The sequence below is a fragment of the Mustela lutreola genome, chromosome 7, assembly GCF_030435805.1.
Source record: "Mustela lutreola isolate mMusLut2 chromosome 7, mMusLut2.pri, whole genome shotgun sequence".
NCBI lineage: Eukaryota > Metazoa > Chordata > Mammalia > Carnivora > Mustelidae > Mustela > Mustela lutreola.
This window is the reverse complement of record NC_081296.1, coordinates 150,406,603-150,424,375: the sequence shown is the minus strand read 5'-3', so window position 1 is coordinate 150,424,375 and position 17,773 is coordinate 150,406,603. Positions and strand designations below refer to the sequence as shown.

Sequence of the window (17,773 nt, the reverse complement as noted above, 5' to 3'; positions counted from 1 at the left end):
CAGGGCTTGATCTCACAACCCCAAGATCTAGAGTCAGATGGTCAACCAACTGAGCCAACCAGGTGTTCCTTTCTTTCATTCTACCGTGATGAATTACAGTGACTGATTTTCATATGTTGAACCATCCTTACATTCCAGGAATAAATCCCACTTGGTCATGGTGTATGATCCTTTTACTATGCTGTTGAATTCAGTTTGCTGATCTTTTGTTGAGGATTTTTGCATCAATGTTTATAAGATATATTGCCCAGTTGGTATCTTCTCTTGTAGTGTCTTTCTCTAGCTTTGGTATCAGGGTAATGCTGGTCCCATAAAATGAGACAGAGAGTGTTCTCTCAATTTTTTTGGAACAGTTTGAGAAGTATTGGTGGCAGGTCTTTAAATGTTTGGTAGAAGTTGCTAGTGAAGCCATTAGAGCCAAGGCTTTTTCTTTGTTGGGACATTTTTTTTTTTACGGATTTAATCTCCTTACTTTTTATAGCTCTATTCAGATTTTCTATTTCTTCATTATTTAGTGTTGGTATGTTTTGTGTTGATAGGAATTTTTCCATTTTATTTAGGTTATCCAATTCGTTGGGATACAGCTGTTCATACTACTCTCTTATAACCCTTTTTTTTTTTTAAGATTTTATTTATTTATTTGACAGAGAGAGACACAGTAAGAGAGGGAACACAAGCAGGGGGAGTGGGAGAGGGAGAAGCAGGTTTCCCACCGAGTAGGGAGCTCAATGTGGGGCTCAATCCCAGGACCCTGGGATCATGACCCAAGTCGAAGGCAGTCGCTTAACCAACTGAACCACCCAGGCGCCCCTCTTATAATCGTTTTTTATTTCTGAAGAATCAGTAGTAATGCCCATACTTTCATTTCTGATTCTAGGAAGTTGAAGTCTTTTTTTTCTTAGTCCAGCTAAAGGTTTGTCAATTTTGTTGAACTTTTCAAAGAACCAACTCTTGGGTTCATTGATTTTCTCACTGGTTTTTTGTTTTGTTTTGTTTTGTTTTTTACCTCTGCTCTATTATTTCCTTCCTTCTGCTGGCTTTGAGTTTCTCTTTCTAGTTCCTCAAGTTGTAAAGTGCGCTTGTTGATTTGAGATCTTTGGTTTTGTCTGTTTGAAATCTGCATTTTTTTTTGTTTTTCTTTTTTAAAGTAAGCATTTATAGTTATAAACTTTCTTCTTAACACAGTTTTCACTGTGTCCCATAGTTTTGGTATGTTGTGTTTTCATTTTCATCTATTTCTGAGTATGTTCTAATTTCCCTTGTGATTTCTTCTTTGATCGTTGATTATTTAAAAGTGGGCTGTTCACAAACTATGGAAAGAACCTAGATGTCCATCAGCAGATGAATGGATAAAGAAGATGTGGTGTATATACATACATATATATATATATATATATATATATATATATATATATATATACACAATGGAATACTACACAGCTATCAAAAACCTCCCAAATCCTGCCATTTGCTACGACGTGGATGGAACTAGAGAGTATTATGCTAAGTGAAATAAGTCAATCAGAGAAGGACAATTATCATAGGATATCTGATATGAGGAATTTGAGAGGCAGCGTGGGGGGGTTTGGAGGGCAGGGAGGGAAAAAATGAAACAAGATGGGACCAGGGAGGGAGAGAAACCGTAAGAGACTCTTAATCTCAGAAAACAAGCTGAGGGTTGCTGGGAGGTGGGGCGGAGGGAGAGGGTGGCGGGGTGATGGGCGGCGGGGAGGGCACGCGCTATGGGGAGCGCTGTGAAGTGTGTGAGACTAATGATTCACAGACCTGTACCCCTGAAGCAAATAATACATTATATGTTAATATAAATAAATTAAATGAAATAAAAATAAAAGTGGGCTGTTCAGTTGTGCCTGGCTGGGTCAGTTGATGGAGTGTTGACTCTCGATCTTGGGGTTGTGAATCTGCACCCTGCATTGGTTGTAGAGATTACTTAAAAATAAGATCTTTAACGACATTTTTTGAAAGTGTGTTTTTCGGAGTACAGCCGCTCTGCTCTGTTTGGTCACTATTCGCATGGACTGACCTTTTTCATTCCTTCACTTTCAACCCGTTTGTGTCTTTGGATCTCAGCTGAGTCTCTTACAGACAGCATTTAGTGCATCTTTTTATAAAAATCCATTCTGCCAGAGGCATGTGGGTAACTTGGCGGTGAAGTGTCTGACTCTTGGTTTCCCCTTAGGTCATGAGGTCATTGGTGGTGGGATCGAAGCCCGAGTGGGGCTGTGCTTAGCTGCGCTCAGTCTGCTTGAAGATTCTCTCCCTCTGTCCCAGCATGCACACGTATGCAGGCTCACACACTCTCTCTCTCAAAATAAATAAATCAATCTTAAAAAAAAGAAATAAATAAAACCTATCCTGCCAATCTCTGCCTTTTGACTAGAGAGTTTAATCCATTTCCATTTAAATACTGCTAAGAAGGACTTATTTCTGTCATCTTCTAATTTTTTTTTCTCTATTTCTTACAGGTTTTTGTCCTTCATTTCCTGTGTTACGGTCTTCTTTTGCATTTACTTGATTTTTTTGTGGTGGAATATATTCGCCTCTCATTTCTTAATATATATTCCGTCACTTTTTTCTTTGTGGCTACCATGAGGATTATATATATATTTTTAAGATTTTTTTTAAATTTATTTATTTGACAGAGAGAAATCACAAGTAGGCAGAGAGGCAGGCAGAGAGAGAGAGAGGGAAGCAGGCTCCCTGCTGAGCAGAGAGCCCAACGCGGGACTCGATCGCAGGACCCTGAGATCATGACCTGAGCTGAAGGCAGCGGCTTAACCCACTGAGCCACCCAGGCGCCCCAACCATGAGGATTATATTTAACATCCCAAGATTATAAAACCCTAATTTGAATTTATATCAACTTAGCTTCAGTAACGTACAGAACTCTGCTCCTTTACAGCTGTCCCTACCCCTTCAGTTCTCAGTGTCGTATTTACAACTTTACGTGTGTCCAACAGCTTAAGCTAGTAACTGGTTTTTGTTTAATGCATTTGTGTTATAAATTATTTAGAAAAAACTGAAGTTACAAAGTGACACTTCAATAATACTAGCTTTTTTTTTTCTTTTTAAAGATTTCATTTATTTATTTGACAGAGAACACAAGTAGGCAGAGAGGCAGGCAGAGAGAGAGAGAGAGAGAGAGAGAGAAGCAGGCTCTGCACTGAGCAGAGAGCCCGATGCGGGGCTCAATCCCAGGACCCTGGGATCATGAGCTGGGCCGAAGGCAGAGGCTTTAACCCGCTGAGCCACCCAGGTGCCCCTGGCTTTTAATTTTTTAAAAGCTAGTTCTTAAGTCATGCAGAGGACAAAGTGGCATCACAAACCGTCATTACAACAGTGGCTTGTATAACTGCCTGTGTACTTACCTTTACCGAGGTCATAAGTTCTTCCCAGAGCCTCCACTTACTGTCCAGTGTCCCTCCATTTGGACCTGCAGGGGTCCCTTGAGGATTTCTTGCAGGGAAGGTCTAGTGGTGACAGACTCCTTCAGCTTCCGGTTATCTGGTCTTAATTTCTCCCTCACTTTTGAAGGACGGTTTTGCTAGATGTAGGATGCTTTTAGCCATTTGATGTATTGGCCCCGTGCCCTCGGGCCTCAGTGTTTGTGAGGAGAAACTCATGATCTCACAGAGGGCCCCTCCTACGTGGTGACTTGCTTATTTCTTGTTGCTTTCAAGACTCTCTGGGTTTGGCTTTGGACAGTTTGGCTGTAATGTGTCTCGGGGGGAGTCTGAGCTCACCCTCCTGGGGGTTTGTTGGCCTCCTGGGTGTTTATATTTGCATCTCATAAAACCCGGGAAGTCTCTGGCTGTCATTTCCTCAAATAATCTCTCACTGCCCTCTTCCTCCTGAGACTCCCACAGTCCGTACATGAGTTTATCCGGTGGCCCCTTCGGTTCTGTTCACTTTTCATCCGTCTTTATTCTCTCCGACCTCAGACTGGACCATTTCAATGATCTGATTTTTATAAACTGCTGGTTCTTCTGCCTGTTTAATCTGCTGTCGAACCCCTCCAGTAAAGCACTCATTTCCAGGGCTGCACTTTCAGCTTTGGAATAATTTTGATTTCCCTGTAAGTTTTTGATCTCTGGATTGTGATTCCGTTTTATGAATACATAAACGTTTTCTGGACTCTCCCCCGCATGCTCCTTTAGCTCCCTGGGCATCTTTAAGACAGCTGTTTTAAACTCGGTCTCACCGGCCTGCCGTCCGGTCCTCTTCAGGGGCGGTTTCTGCAGCTTGTGTTTTGTATGGACCACTTCTTTGTGGGCCGTGTGTTTCTGTCATTGCGGAAAAGCGGACAGCTGCGTCTAGTGCCATGCTCATGCTGGTGATGACAGCCTCGCCTTCCGCAACCTTCGCCACCATTGTCGTTCTGTTACTGTGGGAGGCTACCCCATGCCGGGGATGGGGCCGGGGCACAACCTTAAGGCTTCCTTGCACGTTTCCTGAGCCTGCATCTTTCCCTGGGCAGGTGCAGTGACTTTCTAATCTCCTCCGTAGTTGCAGTTGGTTTTGAACGTCCTAGTCCTCCGTGTCTGAATCCCAGAGGGGAAAGAGAGGAAAACGCGGGTGAAGGGTGAGTAAAAAAGGTGGTGGCCCCGTGAGTCCCCCCCGGAGGTTGCTTCTGTTGAGGGCCAGGGGCCCACAGCAATAAGGCCCTGCGGCCCCTGCGTCTGAGCCTCCGCGGTCAGAACACAGCTCGGGATCCGTGGAGGACAGACAGGACTCCTGCTCTCACGGGCGGCTCCGGGAACGGGCACATGGCTGCCTGCCACGGGGCCGGGGATCTGCTAAACTGCCAGAGCTGGGACTGGCGGACCGCTGTCATCGTTCACTGTCCAAGATCTGCCCGGGAAGCTGCGAGGCTTCGGCAGGCTCCAGATTTCCAGAATAACGACGCCGGGCAGTTTCTGCTGGTACAGCGGCTGTCTGGGTAGAGACGCAGATCCCTGCTGCTTCTGCTCGGCTGCCGTCCCCGAGTCCTCTCTGAGGACTGCTGTGGGTGGTGGTAGGTTCTGGCTCAGCCTGATCTGGTAGCGGGTTCTCTGGCAACCTGTTTACTTCAGCGGCCACTGACGCTCTGGGCCTACTGCGATTTCACAGCAGGCTGCCAACTGTCGTTCTCCTGTCCTGCTGCACGTATTAGCCGGAATTCTGTAAAGAACGTTTGCTTCTGGTGATTGCAGCATCCTGAAAAGTTTGGATAGGAAAGTTGAATACGTGTGAAAGCCTTGGGGGTCCAAGCGTGATCACTGGGTGTTGTATCATCATTATGAACTTTTGGATTCTCCTGTTGACTGCGTTTCCATCAGTCATTATGCTCTTGTTGGCAAACTGGTCCGTGTTAGGCCAGTGCGAGGCCCATTTCACGTTGGCTTCCCTGCCCTGTAGATATAACCCCACTGTTTTCTGGGTGCTTCTCTGGGACGTGACACAAGACTCCCAGGCTCTCCTTGTAGCCGACCTGCCGTAGCTGAAACCAGCCACTTCTCCAAAGCTCCCTGGTTCCTGTCACTGGGAAATGGCATTCAGAGCCCACGAGCCAGGCTTGGAGGCGGGGACAGAAGCAAGGGCGGCTCCACATCCTGGCCTAGGTCCGGCTGCACCGGCCAGGGACCTGCCTGCCTCTGCCTTTGTGCCTCACATCCGGGGCTGCCTTCTGGGGCTCAGAGCCTTGGACCCATTCAGCAGCTATGTCTGTTACGTACTGAACCCCAGCCAGTGGGGAGCTGATGCTCCTGGCAGGACGGGCTCCATCTCCTGAAGTCAAACCAAAGCTGCCGACAAGGCCTTCGCAGATGCCCCACAGGGAAGGAGGCTCTGGGCGAAGATGGGGTGAGACCAGTGGTGACCCTCTAGCCGACCCATCTACTCGCAGGAAGCCTGTGGTTATCTTGGTTATGTCGCAGTTCCCACCTCCTGGTCTCCCCGACAGTGTGCTTCTTGAGGACACAGACCTCACCTGTCTTGCTCAGTCACTCTCCGAGGGCCGCCCAGCGGGCACCAGTAACTACTTGCTGACAACCAAGTGAACCCAAGGCACCGTTTCCTTCTACCATGATCCCCAGCGACTGAACGACTCCCCCGGCCCCATGCAGCAGAGCAGGGCCTGGGCCTCAGGCTCCAGGCTGGCTGCGCCGAAGGCCCAGCTCCGCTCCCCATCCTGCTGCTGGGTCCCAAGGGTGCCTCAAGGCTGTGTGGAACATGCTGACCTTGGCACTTTGCTTGAACAGGCCTGTATGGACATCAGTCCTACTGGCTGCTCCTAGAAAGACTGAGACTCCCCAGCCTCATTCTGTCCTGCAACCCAACCCAGGTTCACAGGGGAAATACCTGCCATTGAGTTGGGGTCGGAGCGGGGTGGCCACCTTCCCGCCCTGTCACCCAAAGAAAGAGGCAATCTACCCCTCTTCTGGTCTCAGTGATTTCGAGGACAGGATCCGAGCCCCCAGTTTCTAGCCAGGCATGATTTGGCTTCAGAGCTGGAAGAGGCTCCAGTCAAACCCAGGCTAGAGCAGGAAGGCAGGAGGACGGGGTAGGAGGAATGACGGTAGAGGGCAGTAGGAAAGCATTTCAGTCCTAAATCCCCTTCAAGAAGAAGGCGATCAGCCAGCAAGACCCAGACTTACCAGCCTGGAAGGCTGCTGAGAGCAACTGCCAAGAAAGCCGCCTCCACAGTAAATACGCTCGGAGCGCTGCGGGCCAGGGCCTGGCTCCAGGGTCTCGGAGGAACAGCACCGAGGGGCCGCCACACCTCCCGACGGTGAAATGTCCCTCTGGGGCAGGACCCAGCAGCCTGTGGCTTCCTCCCGGAAGGGACCTGTGACCCTGCCTCTCAGAGCTGGGCATCTGAGCAGCGCCCCAGGCACCAAAAGCCTGGCCCTGTTCTGTAGCCTGAGCCTTCTGGACAGCCCCGGCCCCACCCATGCCCCTAGCTCAGGAGCGGCTCAGGAGTGGCTGCTGCTGGCCGCAAGCCACTCCCAAATCAGTGGCCTGCTGTCCTGGGGGACACGGTCTGTGCCTGCTGTCCTGGGGGACAGAAGTTGGGTGGGCTTCATCTGGAGAGTTCCTCTCCTGGCCTTAGCTCACTCATGGGGTCCCCTGGCAACTCCCCCAGGGTTCCAGGCCTCATTCCCGGGTCCACCGGGCCACCTGCCTCCACGCGATTGTCCTGTGATCGCCCCAAAGTTCCTCACAGGGTGGCAGAGCTGTCAGCAGCCAGAGGCCAACGCTTCCGCTCCTGGTGCACTTGCCAAGGGTCCACTGGAGAAGGCGAGGGGTGGAGAGAGCCCGGGGTGAGGCTGAGTGACCTCACGAGGCGTGGACACTCCGAGGATGTCACTCTGGCAGGGCTCCCTAAGCAGGTGTCATCAGGGCCACGCTGAGGCCAAAATGTGCACTGGCTCGGCTGGGGAGTCCATCCGGTGGCAGGCTGGGCACCCACTCGGGCCCGGGCTCAGTACCCCAGGGCTGCAGGCCAGCACGGGTGACTCCGCTGAAGGCTCTGGGGGCAGCATTTCGGCAAGGGCCTGGATGAGGACAGGGCGGCAGGGTGGCAGCGAGTCCTCTCGGACCACCCAGGGCTACAGGAGGAGGGCTGGATGCCAGGCTGTCAGCATGGACACCACGCACGTCTGGGGGCAGGTGCTGTGGCCCTAGGCGGGGGAGAGGAGCCGTCCCTATGGTGCCGGTTGCCCTCTGCGGGAAGTGCCCACAGCCAGGAATCAGGGGGAAGGACATTCTGGCGGTGGGGCTTGGGCCTATAATCCGGGACCAACTTGGGGGCAGCAGGGAGGCTCAGGATGGCCTGGCGAGAGCTGTCGCCAAGCGAAGAGGCTGCCCCCAGACCCCTCGGCCCTAGCTCAGCCCATTCAGCAGCAGCCTGGGTGGCGGGGACCCGTGAAGAGCTCGGTCGAGGGCCACCCACCACCTACTAGCTGAGTGACTGGAAGAAGTCACTTCACCCCTCTGGCCTCAGTCCCCTCCTCGCCAGAGTGGACAGCAGTTAGCCCACACCCCAGGACAGGACGGCTGGGGACGGTCAGTCGAAGTCGGCTGTCTGGAACGGCGGGCGGGGCACTGGGGGCTTGTGTCACTAGCGTGGGACGTGCTCACTGCACGAACGGCGTGCGTGGCAGTCACCACTGCACCCGCAGACGCGTGGTCAGGGTACGCCACCAAAGCCACGTGGTCACCATGGGCCTGGGGAAGGACTGGCAGCAGGAATCTGTGGACAGAAGTGAGTTCTGGGTGTGGCCACCGGCCCGAGCAGCCCCGACCTTGCCCTCTGCACCACAGGAGGGAACAGCCGCGGCCAAACCACGAAGACAGGGCTTGACAGAGTCAAAGGATGAGCCGTGGACCTGGTGTCTCTTCGAGCAAGCAACCGGGCGAGACGGAAGTGTTTTTGCACATGACCTTGGCTCCCCTCGCCACCCTTTAAAGGGTGTCCCCGGCTTCACAGGTGAGGCTCCGGCCTGCGGAGCTGCGGGAGTGACTGACATTGTGACAGATGCCACCACAGAGCGAGGACGGGAGCCAGGATGCTGGAGTCTAAACAGAGATACCCTGGCCCGACTGCCATTTTGGGGTTGTCCAAGGGTTGGGCAAGGCATTCTTGTCAGACTCAGACTCTCCGTCCGTAAAACGGGGTGACGGTCCCTACCCGACGGCTGCTATGAGCATTACATCAAATAAAGCATATTTTGTCCTTGGGTGGCAAGGCCATCTTCAATAAATAAAGCAGCTATTACTAAAACCCACAAATCATTTGCTACACACAATTATCCACTATATAAGACTTAATTGTTGCCACATATACCTTCCATGGATTAAACACCGTGAGCCACCACACACCAGTAACGCGTTCCTGGGCCTTCCCCACAGGAGAATGTGCAGACCCCTCAGGGAAGCATCTCCTTGGGCCCAAAGTGAGCGAGAGGTCAGGGGACACCAGCGCCTGCCCAGACCTGGGGCCAGGATCTCGGACCACCCTGTGCCCTGAAGAGGTCAGCAAACACCTCAGCCCAAACGGGCCGCAGGAAGGACACGAGGGCGACAGAAGTGCAAAGAGAAGCTGCCGGCAAGTCTCTGCACGACAGGCAGGTCTGGGTCAGGTGCGAGCACCACCGGGTCTCTGGACCCGAAGTTCCAGTCCTCGCTGTTTATCCTACAGCGACGCTGGCGGGTGGGCGCAATCGCACGGGTCCCTCCCCGGGAGCGCCCTGCCCAGCACTGGACGACGGTACAAAGCAAGCATCACAGTCCTAACCAGAGGACCGGAACCAGACGGCCACGGAGCCAGCACGGCCCAGAGGAGCAGGACACGTATGTGTCCAAAGACGACGCCGGCATGTCAGGTGAACACGGGCGCACACGCGGCAGCCCGCGGCGGCTGCTCCTCACACAGAAGTCGGTTCTTCGCCCGTGTGCTCGGGGGTGTGCTGGGCATGGGCACCCGCGGCTGCGTGCGGACGGAGCGCGGACGGACCGGGCAGCCAGAGGGGTGGAGGGCGGGGACCACGTTCCTCTCCAGGATTTCCGTAGCCCCGGGGGCCGCTTACCTGCTTCAAAGGAGAAGCAACATTTAAGCCATTTCTTTCTAGTCCGGGAAAGAGGCTCGTGCGGACGGGAGGACGCGGTGGGGGCAGGGCCGGGCGGCAGGGCTGGCACCGCCGAGACAGCACAGAACGTCCCCGAGGCAGGAAGGTCACGTTGCCCATGGACGCAGGGCTGGATTTCTCTAGAAGACAGACAAGCCATTCTAAGCAGGAAAGAGCCCTGACGAGGGCGGGGGGATGAGGGGCGAGGGGCCGGCGAGAGAAGGGAGGAGGAGGGGTGGGGTGAGACGGGTGGCCCAGGAAGGGCTGGAGCTGTCGCTGGCAGGAGGACTGGGGCAGGGAGCCCCAAGGGGGACTCAGAGGTAGGTGACAGACACACAGCCGAGCATACACCAAGAACTTAAAAGGAGAAGCAGGGGAAACATGTTCTGGACGGGCTGCTCCAAGGGATGGGCTGACGGGCCCAGGAGCGGAGCTTGGCGTCAGCACGCTCAGGCCCCGGGGGGCGAAGGGGAGCCCGTGCAGGGGGCGCGGCCCAGGGAAGGAGAGCTGGGGGTGGGGGAGGCCAGCGGTGGCCCCAGGGCCACATACCTGGGAGGCTGCGTGGCAGACAGGTCCCCTTGGGGCCACCCAGCTGCCACAGGGAGCAAGTGCGCTCCCCACTGCCGAGAAGGAAGGAGACTGCGGCGCTCGGGCCCCACAGGATGCCGAGGCCGAGGCCGCTGCGGGAGGAAGCCGGGAGCCCCAGAGGGGTGCGGCCACGCCCGTTCCCGAAATACAGGCTGCCAAGTGCTCTCGAGGCCTCTCCCTCTACAGAAGTGATCCAGCCCAGGACACAGAGGGAGAGGGAGACTTGCCGCCTCCCAGTGGCCTTGGCCCCGAGCGCACCAGAGCGCAACGCCGGTCATGAGGGCTCTGTTCTGAATGGGAGCCCAGGGAACGAGGAGTGACAGGGACCGTTTCCAGCAGTCACCTCCGTGGCCCTCGGGGGTTGCCCTCTGGCACCCCAACTTCCTCCTGCTCTCCAGCCCAGCCCCCACTACCTCCCACTCAGGACAGCGGGCAGCTGCACCTGCGGCAGCGCCGGCAGAGACCGGGGCGATGGGGCCCGAGAGACGAGGGGGGCCTGGGCTCCCTCAAGCACCCTTGATGTCAGAACCCATGACAGGTCTGTTGCCTGAGGTCCCGCACAGGGGTGGCAGTCGAGGCCAGCCTCTGGAAGCCACCTCCCCCTCAGCACTGCCCTAACTCCCTCCACCTCCTCCTCTTAGTGCTGGTCGCCCTTCTAAAGTGATGGCGGCCAAGCCCAAGCAGCCTGTCTGGCTCCCACCCTGGCAGACGTCCAGCACTGCGGACAGTGGGCCACCTCCTCTCCGCAACCTCGACCCTCCTCTCCTCTCTCCGTGCGCCTGCACTCTCCCTCAGTTTCCCTTCCACCTCCTGGCGGGACAGTGCAGGGCGCTTTTGGTACCACGAGGCACCTCCACAAGTCACACGTGACAGCCTGAGCCTCTGTCCCTCCTGGATGCTGCCCCAGTTGTCACCCAGGAAGACCCTCTGGCAGCACCCAGCATCCTCTCCTGTGACGCTGAGAGTGTGGTGACAGCAAGGAACTCTCACAGGTGTCCCACGAGCCACGCCGTACCCTCTGCCAAGTCACACACAGAGAGGGGCCCCGTCTGCGGATCTTCAATGCAGCCCAAAGCAGCGCTGGGGGTGAGGTCAGGTTCTTCCGGAGGTCCCCTAGCCAGACCCCACTCTGGCCACGAGCGGAGACGGCAGAGGCGGCCGCGGGTGCTGGAAGGCTCTTCGTACCATTCGGCGGTGCTGAAGGCAGAGCTGCGTCCACGCTTAGCAGACCAGGGGTGACAAGGCGGTGGTCGGCCTCTTCACTGCCACAGTCCAGGGCCGTGCAGAGGCCAGCGTCCAGGTGGCAAGCCTGGTCACGCTGAAAAGAGAAAAACTACTAATGGGGAAAAAAAGTCCTCTCACCGAGCCTCAACATGTAAGCCCTCAACAGCTGCCAACTGCTAGGGATGCGCGTGTCTCGACCTGGTCCCGACCGTAAGATCATCGTACATAAGAATTTTTTAAAAATGCAGTTCAAGGAGCGCCATAGGCTCAATACAGAAGGCATCCGTGGCTGCTTCCAAGGGTATAATTCCGGGGGTTTTTCACTCTGAAACCGCAATGCCCATCACAAAACCCCACCACGCACTGGCACGGGCCACTGCTTTGAAGCAAAAGGGAGGGTGCGGAAAACGTTTTGCGTCATATTTTATTACGTCAATGGCTTGAAAATTTTTTATTTAACTTCAGCAAGTATTAGAAATAGAAAAATGAATTCTGCAGTATTTCACAAATAAATTTTTCAATCTCCACTAACAAATGTTATCATTCAATGGCTAAGCAATTATAATGCTATGAACATTCACCACGAGTGTGCTGATATAGAAAACAGGCAGAAAGAGACATTAAAATAGTACTTACAACAGCATTATTACAACATATTTTCTTTAAAATTCCAACGTGGATTTTATCACTTCAAAAGATATACAGCATTTCCATTATATTTGCAAACTTAACCTTATACATCTTTTAAAATCTTGAAAAATTTTTAAGCAATCTAAAAAGCACTTAGCAAAGTTGATAGGTCTACGTAATGGAATACTATCCACTCCAGTATAAATTTTAGTTTTCGGGGGAGGTGACTGTAAACACTCATGATCACACGACATGCATAGACTCTACTGACCTTCCTTCTGAGTCGGAACATTGCTGCAGTTGTGCTTCTGGGCAAGGAGGGGAGCCGCCAGGGCCCGGGGAAGGGCCGGGGGGGCCGGGAGGGGCCGGGAGGGCTGGTCGGTGAGCATTGCACAAGATCACTAGGTTCAGATGAGCTAACTACCTTGAGTCAACGTGAAGCCAAGTTTCACTTGATACTGAGCCTGGACCCTGGGTCACTGGGCTTAGACACAGGCCGGACGAGAGAGGAAGCGAGGCTCTCGTTGGCGCTGGCTCCGTCTTTCCTTGGCTCCGTTAAGCAGGGATCCAGTTAGTGTAATGCACTGTTTGGCTTATTTTTGGTGCGCAATTTTACCAATAGTACATCTGATATTCAGAAAGACAAAAATAGGGCATAGCTGAGATTTAAAGTGACAATGAGCACACTTAAAGTGGTGTGTGGTATCTGCGGGAACTTTTACACACAGAAAACAACTGCTTAATTAGTCCACCACCGTAAGCTTGGAAAACTCAACAATTTTTTCATTTTCATTTTTTGATTAGAGGTTGGTGGCCATCAAAGGGTCTTTATAGGTTGAAAATGATCAAAAACCACTCTGAGGAACTGGTGTCCTGGTGGGCACGAACACACCAAGAGAACGCAGCAGGTGTGTTACACTAACTGCGGGTGCCTGCAGACAGCGGCGCCGGACTGTGCGCCCCAGCAAGATCAGCACAACTGAGGCACGGCCATCCCGGTTAAAAGAGCTATGTTACAGGATCGATTGCTGTTTCAGACCAGTCAACACAATATTCAAGTAACAAGGTGTTTAAATGGATAAGTGAAAACAATTTTTACCTAACACTTTACACACCTACATAAAATTAAATAAAAAAAAACTTTTAATGCATATGCAATACAATTTATATCTTTTAGGATTTCTAAACTAAAAGTTAAACTATCATTTGCTTCAATGGTACTATATTTTGCACAATAACTTATACTTAGGAGAAATTTTCCACAAAAATATATATATAATTATGACATTCACATTGATCAATTTTTAAGAAGACAAAGCTTAAGTGAACATTGCATCCGAAGCAGTTGTCACTGTGGACCCTTCCACATCCAAATACGACCTGCTGATGCACCGAAATCTTGATATGTTAAAAAAGGGGCTTCACATAAATAAGATCCATCACTCAGCTTTTCAAGCAAAGTGATTTCTTGCATTTACAACATCATTGCAAGGACAGTGTAATGGAACAGTTTAAAACACAGTGCTACGTTCTGCTTGAGACGACAAGGAAGGAGTCAGGCAAAGAGAACCATCTCTCTTCCTTCTGGCAAATGAAAACAGCGATGCCCACTTCCCGTGGACAGAAAGCCAGAACCCGGCTGCTGGCGGCGGCCAAGCGCACTGGTGCGGGGGCTCCTTGGCGCCGGGCTAGCCCGTGAGTGGATGGTGCGGGAGGCAGTGCTGGCGCGCTGCCCGCCCCACTCGCTAAGAACATGGGCCTTTCACGCATTGCCAGAAGGAAAGTAGCCCAGGCACGTGGAGAGAACAGATCTACAGGCAGAACGAGACCCACAGCAGCAAACTACCTGCTGCTTCCATAAAGAGGAAGGAGGCCTTGAGAAGAAGCGGAGAGAACCAAGAGCCTCGCTTCTTGCCTAGTGTCCCCTTTAAGCGATGTGCAAAACTCTCACCACCTCCTCTCCATGGTTCACCTGCCCTTTTCCAATGACACGACAGGCTTAGGATACGAGCCCAGACAAACCCTACCGCACGACTAGTGTTATGATGCTCCCCCGTCCAGGTGGGGGCAGCGAGCTGTGGCCGCCCTCTGCCTCCTCGGATGCTGTTCTTCACACGCTCCGACCTGACCCCCAAACACCCCGTGAGGGCACAAGATGACGAAAGTCAGGAAAGTTCCATCCTACTCCCCTTGTGAATGACCTTTCTCCAGAGAGCTAAAAACAGACAATTCCAAACAGTCTAGGTTTCTAGCTGACCCTCTTCCTAAGGAGACAATCAGCAGACTTTAAAAAGCAGGGGGTGGGGGTGGGGGAGCAAGGTGCTTGGGAGTCAAAACACATCAAATTTTAATTGCATATTTTAAATTCTTAAGAATTCTGTTTGTGCCTTAAAGCATCTGCTTTTTTTTTTTTTTTTTTTTTTTTTTGGTATTGAAAGCAGGAAAAATATTTAAATGATGCAAAAACAACAGCAACAAAAGCTCCTTCAACATATTTAGTGCAGGCTGGACTGACCGTGGGCGGGACAAAGGTTACATGAGAACACGGTCTGACAGTCTGTCCCTCAGCCCCACAGTGGGTCCACAGTCTGGTACGAGAATAAGTGATTCTGGAAATCTCAGAACATTTATTAGAAACATTTACTTGTTCCCAGTCCAACCCAAAGGCATTATAGACCACTTTTAACATTGTTTCTTTTCGTCTTGCTCTTACTAGAGCCAATAAACTGGTCACTTCTCTGTCCTGTCCTGTCATATTCAGAGAGAAAGGACGGTGTTTTTGTCACCACATCGGTATATGAAGGACAAAGAAAGCTCTATGGACGGTGTGTAGACGGCCAGGCACACCGACAGAGCGGGCAACGAACGACGTGTAGCTTCTCTGAAACCTTCCCCAGCCATTCTAATACCCTTTAGTGAGCTAACCTGACATTTAAAATCTGCACTGTCAGAACCTGCAGCAGTTTCTCCTCTGTCTCCTAATCTCGGTGATGTTATCTTTGGCAAGCAATAAACTTTAAAGAAGAAATAAGACACTAAAACAGAAAAAGGGCTGATAACATGGTTGCCAAAAGGAGAAGGCACCAATTCCAATGCACAAGCACCAGGTACGGTGGTGTGGGCTGTGGACCGCAGCTCTTGGAGCTGGACGGTGGGGTGGGGGGATCCAGAAAAGACAGGGTGGCTCCTGTCCTGCGATCACAATGCTGAAAGCTGAAGGCAGAAAGTGTTGAGGTCCACGTTCTCTTTAAGCTAGTGTCCGAGGACAGCTGCTGCGAATGAGCTTTTCTACCACTTAGGAAGGGAGAAGGGTGAGATTCAAGCCAGCAAAATTTACAAACCATAATTACACCCAACGTCTGGGGGAAAGGTGAGCTGACTGAGGGTGTTTGGCACAACGGAGGTTCTAACGCAGTCTGCCAGTATGCTGTGATTTCCAAAGAAGCATGGTATCACTTAGGTGGTTGCCTCAGAAAACAAGAGAGACTTTCTAAAAGGCCAACAGGGTCACAGTCACTCTGAAAATTACATTATGCACAAAGTAGAAGTGGCAGGCCATGCAGGAACAGAGTCGTGCCTTCCAAGCTTCCAAGTAGACTACCTGCTTGAAGCTGCTGCTGACTGGGCAGAGCTGCCATCGGTGGGGCTCAGCTTCGCCTGGGGAGGGGGCCCCAGAGTCACAGGAGGCGTGCAGGCCACGAGACTCCCCAGCACTTAGGCAGAGTGTGAGAGATGCAAGGGGCTCTCCGGGAAGTGGCGCCAACATGGCGGAGCGAGCACAGGATTAAGGCAGATGGAGCACAGGACTGAAGTGTACGCCTTTTTTGGTAATAGCTGCTTGTCCACAGAGATGTGATGCCGATGGCTAGGTGATGTCTTGGAATACCTGATATCCTGGGTAGCGCAGTCGTCCATACCAAGTGCTCAAAGCTACCAGAGTTTCTCATGAAGCAGATGCGTATCTGACGTCAAGAACAGAAGCAGCCTGAGGAGAGAAGGGGAGAAGAAGAGAATCAGAGAGCAGGTCCACACCACGGACCGCTACCTCCGGCGTGCTGAGCCAGGACGAGAGGCTGCGGGCTGCCCGCCTACCCTGCACACACGTGTGTCCCGAAAGGCAGGGCCTGGGCATGGCAGGCAGGGTACCAGGGCAGCCTGCACGGCCACATGTCTCAGGCTCGAATCCTGGCTCTGCCCCTTTCTAGATGTGGATCCTTGGACGAGTTATTTCTTCTCCAGTTTCTGTTGCTTCATTTGCCGAACAAACACAATCCTGACGTCTACTTCACAGGAGCAGATAAAATCGCTGGAGAGGGCATGTCAGCACAGCGCACGGCCAAGGCAGCTCTCAGGCCTGTCGGCACTGGCTGGAGGGAGGCCTAACCCACTCAGCCAACAGCCCCCGGCCTGTGCTGGGACATGGGGGCACACACAAGAGCTAAGATCACAGGATCGTCTTAAAAAGGCTCAAAAGCATTTTTCTTTTCTTTTTTAAGATTTTATTTATTTATTTGACAGACAGAGATCACAAGTAGGCAGAGAGGCAAGCAGAGAGAGGGGGAAGCAGGCTCCCCGCTGGGCAGAGAGCCCAATGCGGGGCTCCATCCCAAGACCCTGGGATCATGACCTGAGCCGAAGGCAGAGGCTTAACCCACTGAGCCACCCAGGCGCCCCTCAAAAGCATTTCTTAACTAAAACGGACTCCCAGACCCAAACCAGAAGGTTACAAGTTGTCCCCATGCTCATTGCTACCCTCATGATGTCTCCCTTATTCCTAGGGAAACCATTGGGCTATGAACCCCGAATCTGAAAATAGCATTTTCTTCGGTCAACATCACAATTTATGAGAACAGCTGTTACGGCAGCAGATTTCTCCTCATGAGGAACGTACGCACGTCACTCTGCAACTTGAAGGGAGACCAGCTCCAAGCCAGGCCTGCCCAGCAGCCCCTCACCCACTCTGGCCACATCACACACCCTGCTCTGGACTGCGTCTCGGTCCACTTCAGAGAATTCTAACCCTCAAAAGCTCAGAACCCATAGGCTGCCTTCCCTTCTCAGCCCTGAAGGAAAAAAGCCCACAGCTAACAGGCCATTATGTTACTGGAACTTCTGGCAATTCTGATGTCCTTCTCCCCGTCTGTGCTACATTTAACACATAAAATCTGCGGGGGGAAGGGGCGGGCAGGACAGCAGCAGACCTCTTTCTCAGTTGCTAGATTCCACAGGCTACATCAGAATGAGAAATTACAGGGGCACCCAGTTCTGGGCACTGACTAGACAGAGCATTAACTAGCATTCTAATGAGCCCCCTCAGGCCCCTCACAGACTCAGAGAAGTAGCTGGTCCTTACAGACTGATTTCCTTTCGCGAACTGCCATACGGAGACGAGAAGAGCAGGGCGGTGAGGCGGGAAGCCCGGTACAAGGAGCACAGGAAGGAAGGGGCGGCAGCACCGGGCTGGCTCGGCGGGTGAAGCGTCTGCCATGGGCCCAGGTCACGGTCCTGGGGTCCTGGGATCCAGTCCCGCACTGGGCTCTCTGCTCAGTGGGGAGCCCACTCCCTCCCCCACTGTGATCACTCTCGCTCTCTCTCGAATAAATGTTTTTTAGAAAGGAAGGAAGGGAGGGAGGGAGGGACCAAATAGAAGGAACCGACGTGTGTGACGGTGGGGATCTCAATGACCGAAGCGGCGAAGATGT

The 17,773-nt window shown here is 52.5% G+C and overlaps 1 protein-coding gene across 1 annotated transcript in view; it reads right to left on the bottom strand.

Moving 5' to 3' along the window:
• Positions 1 to 11,847: 11,847 nt before the first annotated feature.
• RCOR1 (REST corepressor 1) overlaps positions 11,848 to 17,773 on the bottom strand; it is a 122,407-nt gene continuing 116,481 nt past the window's right edge. Inside the window, exon 12 of the mRNA XM_059183190.1 lies at positions 11,848 to 16,056. Coding sequence (XP_059039173.1) covers positions 16,015 to 16,056 — 42 coding nt within the window. The 3' untranslated portion in view covers positions 11,848 to 16,014. The remainder of the gene's footprint in view (positions 16,057 to 17,773) is intronic.